Source organism: Triturus cristatus, chromosome 8 (assembly GCF_964204655.1).
Source record: "Triturus cristatus chromosome 8, aTriCri1.1, whole genome shotgun sequence".
Lineage (NCBI taxonomy): Eukaryota > Metazoa > Chordata > Amphibia > Caudata > Salamandridae > Triturus > Triturus cristatus.
In genome coordinates this window covers 777,089,452-777,105,486 of record NC_140591.1, presented here as the reverse complement: position 1 = coordinate 777,105,486, position 16,035 = coordinate 777,089,452, and the positions used below count along the sequence as shown (strand labels likewise).

At 49.8% G+C, this 16,035-nt stretch overlaps 1 protein-coding gene across 2 annotated transcripts in view; it reads right to left on the bottom strand.

Annotated features, from left to right (window-relative positions):
• LOC146805085 (pyruvate dehydrogenase E1 component subunit alpha, mitochondrial-like) overlaps positions 1 to 16,035 on the bottom strand; it is a 456,912-nt gene that overhangs the window by 223,794 nt on the left and 217,083 nt on the right. For both annotated transcript variants that reach the window (XM_085622221.1, XM_085622222.1), the window contains exon 4: positions 6,597 to 6,770. In XM_085622221.1, coding sequence (XP_085478347.1) covers positions 6,597 to 6,770 — 174 coding nt within the window. The remainder of the gene's footprint in view (positions 1 to 6,596; positions 6,771 to 16,035) is intronic.

The following is a 16,035-nucleotide window of genomic DNA, read 5'->3' as shown; positions in this document are numbered from 1 at the left end:
AACATTTGCTATTTTGTTCTCATTAGTATATGATACCTGCCTGGTTAGAAGACTTCATAGTATTCCTGTTATATTGAATGATAGGGTGTGCAGGATGGGGAGGAGTAATATAACAGCCTTATCTCAATTTCTCTCATATAATACTGATTTGTTTTATCAAGGAATTACATTTTCTGCCCTCATGAGCAGCTTATCAACTCAGCGGGTTAGATCTGTTTCCATCTTTCTGATGCCCTTGCAATGAACAAGAGACATATTTCACACATTCCGTGCTTCCGATGCTTTTGCAATTAACTAGACATATTTCGCTAAGACTATGACCAACGGCAGAACACAATGCATAGCAGTGTCCACGACAGACGGGAGAGCGAACCACAAGTCTCCTATCTGCCTACTCATGCGCCTCCACAGGAAGGCCGGACTGGCCAGCCGGGCAATCGGGCAATTCCCCGGGAGGCTGGAGCCACAGGAGGCCCTTATTGACACTTGGAGACCGGTTTCAGCCTTGCCCATGCGAGCTGAAATGTTAATTTTTCCCAGGGCTGTTTTAAGTTTCCAGTCCGGCCCTTAACCACAGCTGAAAACTTTTCAGGTGGTGTGGTGGCACAGTTAAGGCTTCAGTATGCCAACAAACTGAAGGCAGGCAAGAAATAAAGAAGTTCGTGGAAACAGGCCAAAATACAACATCCCTGGGAATGGTGACACAGAAACAGCAAATAACTTAGAGGGCTCGAGCACTACAGACGTTGCATTGCACATATCACCCACCCGCGGCAGAGAATGTTGAGGGAAGAACTGGTGGTTTGAAGAATGAAATTGGAGTATTTATATATCAACAGAATATTGGGGCCTGGTGGACTGACGTTAGCTTTGTTGTCCATCTCCTGCCGAGTTATTCAACTGAGCCTTCATCATCCAGTGCTGCAGGCCTTTCCTGTCAAGACCCTTGCCAACGCCCACTTCGGACATCACTGCCTTCCCAGCTGTTCCTTTTGATCAACTGTCACAGTGTCAAATGCGAGGGGCTGGCCTTCTGGACATACAGCTCCTATACCAAGAAAGCATCAGAACAAGAACGAGAGCATCAATTGCCAATGGCACCAACAGCAGCTCCAGCGGCAGCATGCAGGTACAACCTCCACTTCACCCAAGCAGCAAGGAGGGGCTAGAGAGGGCTGCTCATGCTGCACACCACCAAAAGTTTGGGGGTGCAAGTGGGTCCTGTTTCTTCAAAAAGTACGCAGCAGGCATTAAGTGCTAGTTAACCTCTGATACCGCACAAAGGGCATACCACCGACAAAGAAAACTAACTAATCACTGTTTCTTGGCAACAAATGAAGAATGTCCCCCATCACTGAAGCACCGACAAAGATACACTGACCTCATCACCCTCACCGTCATGCAGTTCTGGCTGAGAGATGTTACTGGGACAGCCATTCCAGCGCACATCACTTCCAACATACAATGTTTATTGCCCCAGACAGGACTATAAGTACCAACAGTTATCTGTGCTACAATACTGCTCATGGTACCTGCGGAGTTCATAAGAGATGGCGTCTACTTCAAAATATGAACATTTAGTGACACCATGTCTTTGGATTACGCGATTTGCCTGGAGGGCAAAGGGACTATGTCGTATAGAAAGTGAACGAGGCTTCAAAGTTACAGGTATCATGTCATACAGTATTTGTGCACACCTGCTCCAACAGTGCTAAGTAGATAATGACTTTTAGAGTAATAGGGTACCTCATATTTAACCATCTTCAGCTTTAAAGTACATACACCTACTTGAAAGTTTTATTATCTGTCGGATGAGAAATGGCCGTCAAGAGGAGGGTATTATAAAGTTTCAAGTTTAGGTATAGCCTTAGGATAAGTGAATATCGGACATAAACCTGTAAATAGAAGTATGATACAGTGAAACTACTCAACCAATTCACGTGGAGTCTGGCCTCAGTGTGTTTCATAAGGTGTGTTTCTTGTAAAAAGGCTATGTCAACTGTATGTCTATTCATGTAGACCATCACTTGCCACACTTTGAGCAGATTGTTTAGGCCTTGTATGTTCCAGGACAATAGTTTAAGGGGCCACACCTGGTGAGTGCAGAGCTGATGATTGCAGCTCAGTGTCTTGGATAATTATGGTCCCTAACATGTGCCGATATTCGGTGTTGAGCCTGTGTGTTAGCAATGCCCACTGTAAATTGGAAAATGCCCGTTGTGGGCTTACTGCCACTGGATAGGTTCCCCCCTCTGGCTACCCAAACTTGTGAGAGAATAATAATTCATCCTCCACCCTACTTTGCAACATGGTTCTACGGACCATATAAGAATGGCTATTTGTGGGGAATTTCCACCTGTGAGAAAGATAGCTGGGTGATGCTAGCTTGGGAAGACCTGGTGGACGGAATGCCAACTGCATGGTAGCAAATACACTACATCGTTCAGTCGACTGTCAGGAGGTGCAGGCTGTGAACGGCCCATGTTGGTGATCCAGTGCAGCCTGTTTTTCCTCCCGAACCTAAGAAATAGTTCAAAGAGGATCTGCAATGTGTCCCTTTCAAACCTGATGCTAAGATTAATGCAAGTCCACTCTGACAACTCATCCATTCAGTTCAGAACCTTAAATGACCCGGATGCAAACTCTACTAACAGTGGAAGCAGCTGCCTCAGCCAACATCCGTGCCCAGCTTGATGGGTTGCTCAAGGATAGTAGACCTAATCCGAGTTCCATCTTTAACATTTTGTTTGACTCAGGTATACTGAATATTTGCAGGTTGTTTCACCGAGAGTGGGCCTTCAGGTCCTTTTTCTGGTCCCAAATAAGTACAAACACCTTCTCCATCCAGAGCAGTGCCTTGTTGTGCCCGTTGTTGCAGTCCTCTGCATCCAAGACTCATTGTTCAAGGTGACCAATACACTTGTGTTGTCCAGCGACTCTCTCCTTCATATGGTCTAGGTGGTCGGTGAGTGAATCTATTTTAGACTCTATTTTCTATAGACTGTGCTTCTTGTCAAGGAGTAGCCCCTGCAGATCAGGCTCTTCTGCATTGTACTGCTATTTTAAGGTGCCGCATCTTCCGGTGCTATGTCCGCTTATGTATTTTTTCCTGCCCGCTTGGATTCAAATGCCATACAGGGTTGTTTCCCATCAGTCTGCTCCATATTGATGGACAGGCCCTATGGTGTTTGCTTGGGCATCAACCTTGGTGTCCCCGTTGGGTCATAGAGTCTTCTTGACTCTCCACATTTTTGAGTTAGCTGTACAAGGCCACCTCTGTCTAGATGGCCAGTCACATCTAACCCAGATCCTGCTGCCAGATTGGACAGTGGGGGCACGAGTAGGCCAAGTTCTGTGTCAGATGGATTGCAGTTAGGGGCTTTGCAGAGGTTTGCTAGGATCTTTATGTGACAACCGTTACGGGCTTCCAAAAAAATAATGTATGTCTTGGGAATCTTCATGTATCTTCAAGGCAGTTTAGTGCTCATGTAACAGGAAACCCTGGTGTACTTTCTCTATGGTGTATGCCCCCGAGGCAGCGAATTGACTGAGGCCCTGGGGTCTTTTCCAACTGACAGACTATGGGCAACATATGTCAGCAGGACTACACTGGCACACAAATATGCCTCTGCCCTAGCGAAATTCCCACCACTCTCCCTTAGCAGCTCGGATCTCCCATCACACCAGACCCCAACTGGGTCGCGTACAGATCAACTTACAGCAGACACCCCGGTTTCACTTACTGGGAGGTGATATATCCCTACGAGGTGCCGCAGGTAATCAGTAGTTGGTTCATGGCCCAGTAACTGCTGGTGTATGCCGCCCCTGCTTGCAGTGCTGCTCATCCCCAGTTGTGGTCTTCCAGCCATTTTGAAGGTGCAGGCTCTGGCGCCCCTCCTTTAAATAATTACTCCAAACAGTTATTCATGGAACTGTCTTGTTTATTTATTTAGAGCATGCTTCCATGAAACATAGTTATCATAAGTTCAATGCTTTGTAAACTGTTGCTTTTGTAAACGATATGAGCTCTCAATCTACCCACTTACTTTGTGAGTACTTGACTGGTGCTCACAGAGATCTCATCTCCTGCTGTACAATCCCCTAGTTATTATTGTGGCTCACAGCAGACAAGGCTTTTGCTCTGCCCTACCAATGCTTCATGGCCTCTCATTTTATAACAATGCCGAACTGCATTGCAGTTTTAATCAAAAGGTTATACAATTTTTTGAGAGCTTCACAAATATCAGTGTAGTGACTCACTAGTACCATCACCCCCATCACTAGCACCACAATTTCTACAACCTCCATTACTATTACCTTCACTGCCATCAGTACCCCCATCAACATTACCACCACCATTACATTACTGATCCTTTACAAGCACCAAAAGTAACAACATCAATACTATCAATACCACCACCAGCTTTACCCCCATCCTTTTCATTACTGTCATTACCTACACTACTATTACTACTATTAGCACCACCATCTTCACTGTCACCAGACTAAACAACTGCATTGCCATCACCACCATTACCATCACCATTACCATACTATCACCACCATCAACACAACCACTACCATTACCACCTCCACTCTCATCACAACCACGAGTACAACTACCACCACAGTTACCACCACCATCAGCACTACTACCACCATCATTACCACTATTACCTATGCACTATCATTAGTACAGCATTTTCACCACTACCACATTTACCACCACAAATGCTGCCACCATTACCACCATAATTACCACCACCATCAATTCCACTACCACCAATATCACCACCAACGCTACCATTACCACCACCATCACCAGCACACTGCCATTATTAACACAACAGTACCACAACCACATTTGCTACCACCATCATTGAAACCGATGCTATTGCCAATGCCACAATTGCCACCGCCCCACCATTACCACTGCAAGCAACCACCATTAGCACCAGCACCAATACTACCACCACAACCACCATTACACCACCATTTCAAGCACTTTGCCATAACTAACCGACCATTACCACTACCACCTTGATCACCCTTGCTACCACCACCATTGCCACCATTGCTATTGCCACTACTACAACCACATTACCACCTATACTATTACCAGCCACCACCAATTACACTTTTATTATCACATCCGCAACACTATAACCATCAATACCATTACACCCCATTAACACCACCACCAGCCATTACCAGCACCACCACCATCACCACCAACATTGCTGCTACTGCTATTATCACCACAATTAACACCAAAATGAAGAACATCATTACTTTTTCACCACCATCATCACTGCAACCAACACAGTTACTGCCATTGCCACCAATGCCATTACAACCACTTATACCATTTTTATCACCACCAGTACCACCACTTTATCTCTACCTCAAATACTAACACCACCAATACTGGCCACAAAATTACCATGGGCCATATGTATCAATGTCAGGTTTTGCGATTCTCAAATAGCGAATTTTTGAAAATCGCTATTTGAGAATCGCAAACCGCGATGTATGTAGGATTTGCAAATAATTTTGCGAATCCTACATATTCCTTAATTGCGGATTGCAAATTGTGATTCACAATTAAGGAATACCTCCCCATTCATTCCTATGGGCCTAGAGGGCCATAGGAATGAATGGGAAGACATTCTCAATTTGCGATTCCCAATTAGAGAATCGCAAATTGAGAATGCAATTTCAAGTGTGCCAGGGTGTCAAAAGGACACCCTGTTGCACCCCTGAAATGAGCATGGGTGCACATGTGGCGTACATACTTGCCCTAAGGGCATGCATGTGTGCCACATGCCACTTTGAAAAATGCAAAAATGTGCTTTTTTGAAAGAAATCGCAAATTACCACCAACCTGCAGTTGGTGGTAATTTGCAATTTCTTATGCCATATTTACACAACTTGGGTGCTTCATACATTGCATTTAAGGGATCGCAATTTGCGATTCCTTAAATGCATTCGCAAAATAAGGAATCGCAAATTTCGCGATTCCTTTATTTGCGAGACAGTTGTGCTTTCATTCATAGCACTAGGCCAAATTGCGATCGCAAACACAGAAAAACGGCGAATTTCAGCATTTTCGATCGCATTTCGCCTTGATACATATGGCCCCATAACCATTATTAACACCATGATCTTCACAACCATTAACATCACCATACCCATAATTGTCTTTGCCACCTCCATTGCCATAAACACCACCATTACCACCATCATTACTATCACCACCACTATTCTCAACACTAGTCTACATTTCACCATCACCTCCACCATTACCATCCCCACCACGCCACCACCAACACCATAGCCACCATCACATTTATTACCACTACCACAACTTTCACCACTGCCACCACAACACCATTACTACCACCCCATTACCTCCACCATCATTGATTCCACAACAATTACTAGTACCACCAACACAACCATCATTATTGGAAGCCCATCACTACCATCACTTTTGCCATCATTACCAGCACCAGCATTACCCCTACCAGTATTTCCACCACTACTTCTGAATGCAGTGTGAACTCTTAGTAAAGCATTCTTAAACTTGTAAATACCTGACCATTAGACAGGTGGAAGGGTCCACGAATAACATTTTGTGTATACAACTCTTGTGACTTCATTTCCATTTCACGGATGGTCTGCATCCTTTTGTAGTACAGTAGGCCCTCATCCTTAGTCAAAGTGACTTGCACTGGAGGCTCTTCTTCCAAACAATGAAGGTCAGCTTTCTGTAAGAAAACATTTAACCAATCACATTGTGAAAATACTTTCAACAAGATTGCTGACACATATCACTTACATTAATACAAGACAGTTGTAATCTTCAGATTGTGATTTCGAAGTAATGTGGCAGGCACCTATCATTTGGTAGCCCACTACTCAATATGTCAGCAATGGCATCATCCACTGATTTTTCAAAGCAGGCATAGTAAGTCTTTGTCATAGTTACTTCACATGCCTGTCTATTGATCGGGTCCAGTAAAAGATAGCGTTCCTTTATTTAGCAGCAGTTTTATGTAACAGATACGATCACATGGTGACTAACAACAGTTTCCTACACACAGTTTCCAACACACAGTAAAAATAAATGATATATAATTGAATATAGTAAAAAGTAATGTTATGTACGTAATATAATATATAATATACTCTTTTTTTAAAACGTCATAGGGCAGAACTGCCTTAATGACCGGAAGAGTGGAGTGCCACAAACTAGGTTCACACTACTTCAAAGAGGCCAGCATAGGATATTTGGTCAAATGTTCCTGTTCTTGTGGCCAGCCTGGCACCTGCAAGAAGGGTTGCTATGAAGGGAGCTGGTTGCTGTCTGGGAATACCATACATGAGAATAGGAAACTGCCATAGTTTTAGTCTCAACAAAATGAGGGGATTGAACTAGCTTCAAATATGGATCTGGGATAAAAGGGTTGATTCCACAAAGGATGCAAATAAACTGAGGACTATTCCATTCATCCTCTTTCTATGTGTTGGGCTTTTAGGAGAGCCCTACTTTGCTATGTCAAGTAGGATGAGGATGCAAGAGTCACCCTTATCAAGGATGCAAAAGGCAGTATATACTATTTTTTGTAATTTCTGGGGGGGCGTGGCTTGAAGCATCAAGATGGCGGTCACACTCAGAGTGCTCCGGACCCCTCTGTCATCCACTCATCCATCCTTAACCATTGCTGCACCTACTGCAACCCTAAGACTGGGGATACCCTGCAGAGCCAGGGCCGGACGATCCAGGTGTACGTGAGACTGCTGAGGAGTCGGGAACCGTGAGGTGGCCGTCTGAGGTGCACGGATTACAGATCCGTTGGGACTGTAGCCTCCTGACCCATGGGGGACCTGTACACTGGGCGTGGGGATGAGACCTGTTTCGACGTGATAAAAACCCAGAGGTATGCACCACAGTAGCAGAAGAGTGACCCGAGGCTAGCCACGGCCTCCCTGTAGCGCGGAACTGACAAGAAACTGAGGCCGGGCTGGAATCCTGGTTGCGGCCCGCGTTGGAGTGACCCGGGAGCTACCACGGACAGCCCTGTACAGCCCAACCTCCGCCTCCTGGTGGTGAGTGACACAGGCCCAAGACTCACCGGAGATCAAGGGGCACCCTGCAGTCGGAAGACCCGACATGAATAAAGATCTGAGGTGACCCTAGAAGCCTGGAGCCTAGGCCCTACAATCAGAGCTACGACGAGCGGCAATGGGACCGTAACAATCCGATTGGCCCTACGGGCTCCACTGGTGTGCCTGCTGTGCTGGGGCCTGATGAGGGGCTGAAAGGTAAACATTAAAGAGTGGGCCCCATGGACCGGATGCAGCCGGGGGGTTGATGGCGTATAAGCGGATGGAGACCGGGGGCCCAATCTGAAGAAAGGAGGAAACCACCGCAGTGATCTGGCAGTTGAAGGCTGAGCTTCCATTGGCCTCTCAGACGCCTGGTAAGCAGTTGAATGGGGGTTGGTGCCAGGGGAGATGTGATCCTTTCCCGCCGTAGTGCCCATCCGCTGGATGGGCCATCCCTAAGGGCTTTTCTGAAGCTGTAGATCCTGAACCTTCCATCTCGCTGTGGACGCAGAAGCCCCCTAGGCCCCCCTACCCCGATCTTACACCCCCCCATGGGGAAGACTGGCAGTTGATCTGGGGCTGTGCAGTGGGGCTGATCTGATTCGAGAATGCATACCACCAACTGGAGGCCTCATTGCACACCGGCATAAGACCCCACGATGGGTTCGCACCAGGCCCAGGCCGCTTTTGACCTTGTGCCTCTGTAACGCCTGGTTTCACGATCCATTGACCGAGGGATGATGGAGTAGGACCCCCCAGGGGCCCTTGGTAAAGCTGGACCCCGAACTGAACCAAGCCTGGATAATCATTAACCACCGTGCCTCTGTGCCACCATCCCCTCGGCCGAGCGTTGCGGGCCTCTGATCGCCGGGCCTGCTGCTCCCCTCTTCCACCCAAAGTTCGAGGCTGCCGGGGGCGCTTCTCCTCTCCTCTTTTGCCAACCCGAGCCACACCTTGAGGTATCAAACACTGACACAGTTGGATTGGGTAAACCGCCGCCGCAATGGGGAAAGATCGAGGACCCAAGCCTATTCCAACACAGACCAAAATGGCCCAATATATGACAAACGACCCAGGGGCTACGGGCGGACCCACAGAAAAATCCAACAGCGCTGGAGCTCATCTCAAAACAATTCTGCAAGCAATCAGCGCCTCACAAACCTCAGTCAGAAACAAAATTGGCGAGGTCCGGGTTGACATGGCTCTCCTTCGCCAAGACCTCTGGAACACGACAACCCGGATTACGTAGGCAGAGTCCCGCATTTCGGCAGTCGAAGACGAAGTTCACCAACTAAAGGAACAGGTCACCCATCTGCAAACCCACAACAAAGAGCTGCACAAGAGGGCAGAAGATGCTGAAAATAGGTCGAGACGTAACAACCTGCGCCTAGTGGGATTACCGGAGGGTTCAGAACAAGGCCGTATGAGCAACTTTATTCAGCAGTGGATAAAAACCTGGATTCCTACAGACTCTCTCTCCACATGGTTCACGATTGAGCGGGCTCACCTCTCCCTGGCTCCAAAACAAACAAATAGCAAAATAAATTATGATAGAAAGCATGCTTTTTTACTTGTCTATAACAGCCTCCCATCCTTTTTGGGTTCTATGTTGTTGTTTTTTTATTTTACTTACACCTTCACCCGCATCCTTAGATCCCTGTTAGACTCTCACTTCTATGCTCAAGGGTGTTTTTGCTTTTTCACGCTACCTTGAAGTCAAGTAGGAATATTTAATTCCATGTTAAAGTGTTTCAAGTTTTGTTTTCAGTGTTGTGGTTAGTCAAGTTTATTACTTCTAATATTATTTTTGAGTGTTTGAGACACTGGATTTCAGGTCCTTTCACGGGCTTTCTCACATACTAAAGCTGAGAAATGTATTAACATTGTGGTAAGACTGCAAGCCCGATTAACAAAGCCCCTTTTTGTCACAAAAGTGCTTTTCTGATAAAAAAAATCGCTGAATTTATGACATTTCCTGAAAGTGACTTAGCAGTTGTAAATCTGTTTATTTCAACAGAATATTGCCCTGTGTTAGTGTCTGAAAATCTGTGAACCGACAGAAATAGATAGGTCTATCACCATTCACAAACGTCCCTCTCGTGCTGGAAATGGTAAGAGATTTGCACACGTCAAGGCTATGGCAAATCCCTTTTCAAGGTGGGATAGAGAGCAGAAAACGCCTAGACTTCATTAGGGAGTAGAAGAAGCGATTTCACCAAAGTAAAACAATGTTTTTCTTATAGAGTAAAAACTGAATACAATTTGTAATTGCACAGTGGGACTTCCACTCTGCAAGGCATTCCTTAAAAGGTGTTGTGGATGACAAAAAAACGTACAAATATGGTCACGGGTGTCCTTATCCTTGACCATCAACTCAGCCTCATCAACTTCAACAATGGATATCACCAGACAGAATGAACGGCTACAAATTACTTGGGTCACAGGCATACTTCAATCTGGGGTACTCCAGGAAGACCAAAGAACAATTCTTAAAATACAGGCTAGGAATCCTGCCAGCATTTCCGCACCTTCCACCCTGGCAGAGGGGAAAATGTGGAAACACATGCAGACTATGCGGGAACGACACTGAAGATATGGGACACCTAATCTGCTCCTGCATCAAATTAAAGGAGGAAAGGGTAGGATTACTTAAAGCGCACTTAAACGAACAAGGGATTTGAACCGAGACAGGCTGTGATTGTATGCTTCGACTCCAAGGACCAGCAGCTAATTGGGAAGCTAGTGAAATTTCTGTCACTAGTAGAATCAAAGCAAGGAAGAGCTGCACCCCGCATAAATGCAAAAACCACATAATGAGGTTTTAACCTGCACAACTGACAACTTTGAGCACAGACCTTTGAACCTCTTCAGAAGAAGCCGAACAAAGGCACGTTTACATTAGACACTTTTAAGTTTTAGAATCGCAAGTCTCTTGTTTTAATACATATGAAATCTTTTTTAACGTGTATTTTTGTAATAGTTTTAATTAACCAAAAACAATAAAATATTACTTACTTACCAGACAGACTGCAGAAGGAGACGTGCCATTTCACTTTATGGCAACTGATGAAAAGTGGACATTGGTGGCCCCTCTTTGTGATACAATTCAATGGATGATGGAAGTTGAAAAAGAAAAATGTATCCAACCTTAAAGAGATCTCCCACATCAAAATAAAATCATGACCCCTTGCCATTTGACCGGACACTATTTCGATTGAGTTCTGGGGAAAACATAAGGACCTTACAAGGTACCTCACATATCTTCTTAACTGCTACTGTTGCATAAGTCACGTGGACATTCAGGTAAGGATGTGCATTTTGCCAGCATGTGACTGGGACACCGGCATGACATTGTAGGACAGTAACAAAAGGGTAAAGGGAAATCATTTTCTTGCAGTGACTTTAGCAATCCTGGGAATAAAGCCAACGCTAGAGGCCTCAAGAATGGATAGCTAGACCACAGTAAACATCTCTATACATTTGTTGAGATGTCCTATTACTTACCGGTAATCTTCATTACTCCTGGTCCCGTTGTCCTCGTCCCATTCGTAACAAAGTGGAGAACACTATCTCCGCGACAGAAAAAAAGAACAGGAGCATGCTGGGATACCTACCCACTCCCTCCCGCTGGGAGTACATAAGCGGTACCAGCCCAGCATGCAGCCTGAAAATACCAAGCCAACAACCGGAAGGCCGGCCGCCAGCAAGGGAGGGAGGGAAGTAAGGAATGGGACGAGGACAACGGGACCAGGAGTAATGAAGATTACCGGTAAGTGATAGGACATTACCCCCAGGTCCCTCCTGTCCTCGTCCCATTCCTAACAAAGTGGAGAATACCAAAGTAGAGAACCCGGCCTTCCGGAACCCCACCAGGCAGGAGTACGCAACCTGCCACGCCCCCCACCAAGCCGACAGAGCCGAGACCCCAAAACAAGCGGGGGTCGACCAAGAAAGGACCGCAAACGAGCACAAGACCCCCCAGGCAAGCCCGAAGGAGGCCCAGCACCCAGAGCCAAGCCCCAAGGGAACACCCAGAGGGGCAGAAAGAAAGACCACCCCCCCCGAACCACCAGGAGGGGGGAGCCCTGGAGAAGCGGAAGTGCCCCAATGGAGCAACCCAGCCAGGAAGGGCAAACAACCAGGGAGAAAAACCACCAAGGGAGAAGCCCACAGCCCCATGCACCACCAAGGAGCCGCCCCATCAGGGACAAAACAGAACATCCCGGCCCAACGCCCCAGAGCGTTCGAGAGCAGGCTGCACAGGGTGACACGGCCAAAGGCCCAGGAAGGAACACAGCAGGGCAAGACAGAGAGCGAACCCCCCAGAGCAGGGAAGAAGGCGACCCAGAGCCGGACCAACCCACAAACGACCACACCAAAAGGCGAGGGGAAGGAAGAGGAGACCGAAGAGGCACGCCAAAGCCAGAGACACAATGGACGCGACCAACCACAGGACCAACCCCAACACACCAGGGGAAGCCACCAGCAGAGCCGCAAAGACCAAAGAGGGAGGACCCAGACAAGAAAACAGGCACCGAACCAGAGAAACAACCAGGAAGAAAGGGGCCAAGGAACCCAAGCAAGGCCCCCCCCCCCACCAACAGCCGACAACCGCGGCAACAGGGAACTGGAGGCCCAGAAATCCAACAGAAGGCCCAGGCCAAAAGGCAGGAAAGACCACCCGCCGACCCCAGCAGAGACACTGGACGGCAGCAGCCAGGGCCGCCACACCGGGAGAAGAATCCCGGGGCACAGGAACCCGCCAGCAGCCAGGCCCGAGGCAAACCCACAAAAGCAGGAGACACAGGGACACGAACCCAGGAACCCTCCCAAACAAGGCCAGAGAGAGCAACAAGAGCCACCCGAAGCAGACTCCACACATGGCCAGGGCACAGCCAAGAGAAAACAACCAAGGGCCGAACACGGAACCAGGGAAACAAACCCCAGAACCGGGAAGGAGGAACCGCCACCAACCAAGAGCCGACCCACAGGCCAGGAGGAATCCAAGGAACCACCCAAGGTGAACCCCAAGAAGGGCAAACAGGAAGGACCAACAAGGAGGCCAACAGCCCAACAACGCAGGTGGCCCAGAAAGACCCAAGAAGCCAACCGGACAACCGACAGGCCAGCCAGATAGGAGGACCCCAACATGGTGCCAGCAGAGCCCGAAAGGAGAGGCAAAAGGGCCTACCGACCCAACCCCAAAAACCCACAACCAAGAAGGGGCCCAGGGAATGGCACCGCCATGCCACCAAGAGAGGAGAAGCAGCAGGAAGACAGAGGGAGACCGGCAAGCCACAGCCGTCAACCAACACAAAGGCCCCAGCGCACCAGCCAGGCGCAAAGGAGCTGCACAGGAAAGGACACAGGACCAACCCAGTACCCAGACCACCAGGGCCAGAACCACCAGCCACCAAGAGGCCAAAAAAGAGGCCCAAAAGCACCAGAGAACGAGCAGCCAGTGAAGGACCCAGGCAGGGACCCAGGTAGGGACCCTGCAAAGAAAGGCCAAAAACAGGGGCCGTGGGAACGGACCCAAAAAGGGAAGAACAAACCCTGTAGAGCCAACAAGTGCAACGGCCAGAGACACCACAGCCCCGCACGGGAGAGGGCAATCCGACACCAGACCACAACCGGCAGCCCACCAACAAACCCACTGGCCAAGACCAAGAGAAGGCACGGTGAGGAGGACACCGGGAACAGCACCCACAAAGCAAGAAAGAAGGGCACAGGGCAGCCCGAACCCACAGACAGGGAGGGGCACAGAAGCAGCGCACCCAAGAAACCAAGGAGCCACCCAGGCAGAAGCCAAGGAAGACCCACACCACCCATCCACCACAGGCAGCAAAGGGAGCGGCAGCGAGAGGAAATGACCCCAAAGCACACCAAGCCACAATAAGAGACACAAGAGGGGAAAAGGAAACCACAACAGGAAACCAAACCCCACCAGCCAACCAAGTGCAACACAACACAGCACCAGGGAAGAGGCAAGCAGCAACCCCAGCCAAAAAGCCCACCAGGGGCCCCAACAGGACAGCCCCGGAGCCAACAGCCAACCAAAGCCTGCCAGGACAGAGGTAGGGCAGAACAGCCCCCCCCCCCCTCCCAGAAAAAACAAGGGATCCCAAGAAACAGGGAGACCGGAAGCACCAAGGACCCCGATGCAGGACGCAAGAAGCGACCCAGCCAAACCCAAGCAGGGGCCAAGCCCAAGAGCAGATGCGCCGCACCCGCAGATGGGGTGGGAACGGGGGGCCGGCCGCCCACCTCCCCGACTAGCAACCAGCACAAACCCCACCCACAGGGAACCTGCAGGGGGAAGGAGCCCACCAGCGTGGGCAGGAGGGCACGCTGGAGGGGAGTAGAGGAGCGAACACAAGGGAACCGGATGGCCCAGCCGGCACCCCCAGGCATGACCAGGCGCCAGCAGGGAGGAAAGGCCACAGGCCAGGAAACCCCACACAGCGAATCCCAGGGCACCGGCCAGGCACAGGGGGGCAGGAAGAAACAAGGCACCCCGAGCACGGGCCAAGCCAACACCCCCGGGAGGACGCAAGGAGCGCCTTCAGCACCAGGAGCCACAGGCAGGCACCCAGACTGGCATGCACCAGGCCTGAACCCTCAAGAACAGGCAGGAACCAACAGGGCGGACAGGCAGAAGGCGGAAGAAGCCTGGCAACATGCAACCAAGGCGTACACCCAACCAGTGCAACAACCAGGCCCGACCAGGGGGAACAGAAGCAAGCAGGGCAGGAAGGATGGAAGCCCAAAGACCAGAGGAACGAACCAGGCCAAACCCCGCCCAAAAACAAAAAGCCCACGAGAGCAGACGTGCACACATGGGAACGGGCGGAAGCCCACAGCACCTGTCAGCCCCGACACACCCCAAGCAGTGGAAAACAGGGTGCCAAGGGCGCAGCACAGCAGAAGAGCACAGCACAGGGAAGAAAGAAACCCGCTATTCGGCACTTACCAGGGGGACATGCCAACACCACCAGAGACCGTCACCCTAACCCCCCACCCAGATGCCACCCAGCAACAAGCGCCGAGCAAGCGGAAGCCAGGAGGCCCGGGAACCCACAACCTGCGGAGGCAGGCCCCCCCCATGGCACCGGGAAGCAAGGCAGAGACACAGCGCAGAAAGCCATGCAAAGCCCCAACCCAGCACGCAGGGACAGGGAGCGCCACAAGCCATCACAAAAAAGCCCTAACAGGAATCAACCAGCAGAAGGAGAGACCAGAGGACACCGGGACCCAGAGCACCAGCAACAACCCAAAGAACCCATGAGGAAAAATGAGAGCGCCAGCAGTAAGCAAGGTGAGAAAACCACCGAAGCGGCCGAGCAGGTCCCCCAGCCAAGACAGCCGAAGCAGCCGCACCGCGCACAGCCTGACCCAGCCAGGCAAAGCACAGACCACAAAGCCAGAGGAACATAAAAGTGCGAGGCAACTGCGAAGAAAAGCGGAACTGCTATGAGGTACTCACCACAAGGGCAGGAAGAGCCCAACACAAGCGCCCTGCCCCCAAGAGCCAGCCCAGGCGCCCTCCAAGACACCAGCGCCGGGCAGGGAAGAGGACTGCAGCAACCGACCTGACACCGACTCCCATCAAGGCTCGCCCCCGCACCGACATCACAAACAGCAGGGGTGACAGGCAGGCAAGAAGGCCAGCAGTACTCCAACAAGCCAGGCAGGGAGACCAGGAGCACCGCCCAGCTTAGCCCCTAGACCCCCAAAACAGCCTTATCAGCGCGTCTTCCAGTCCGGCCAAGCCTTAGGAAGACGCGCGCTGTAACCCGGAAGAAATCCGGAGAAACTGCGCCCCAGCTGCAAAGGGCCGGGCGCCCATCAACGCGACTCCCAGCAAGCCCAGCAGGCCAGGAGACGCGGAACAGGATGTCAGGGACAGCCCAGCAGCCTGAC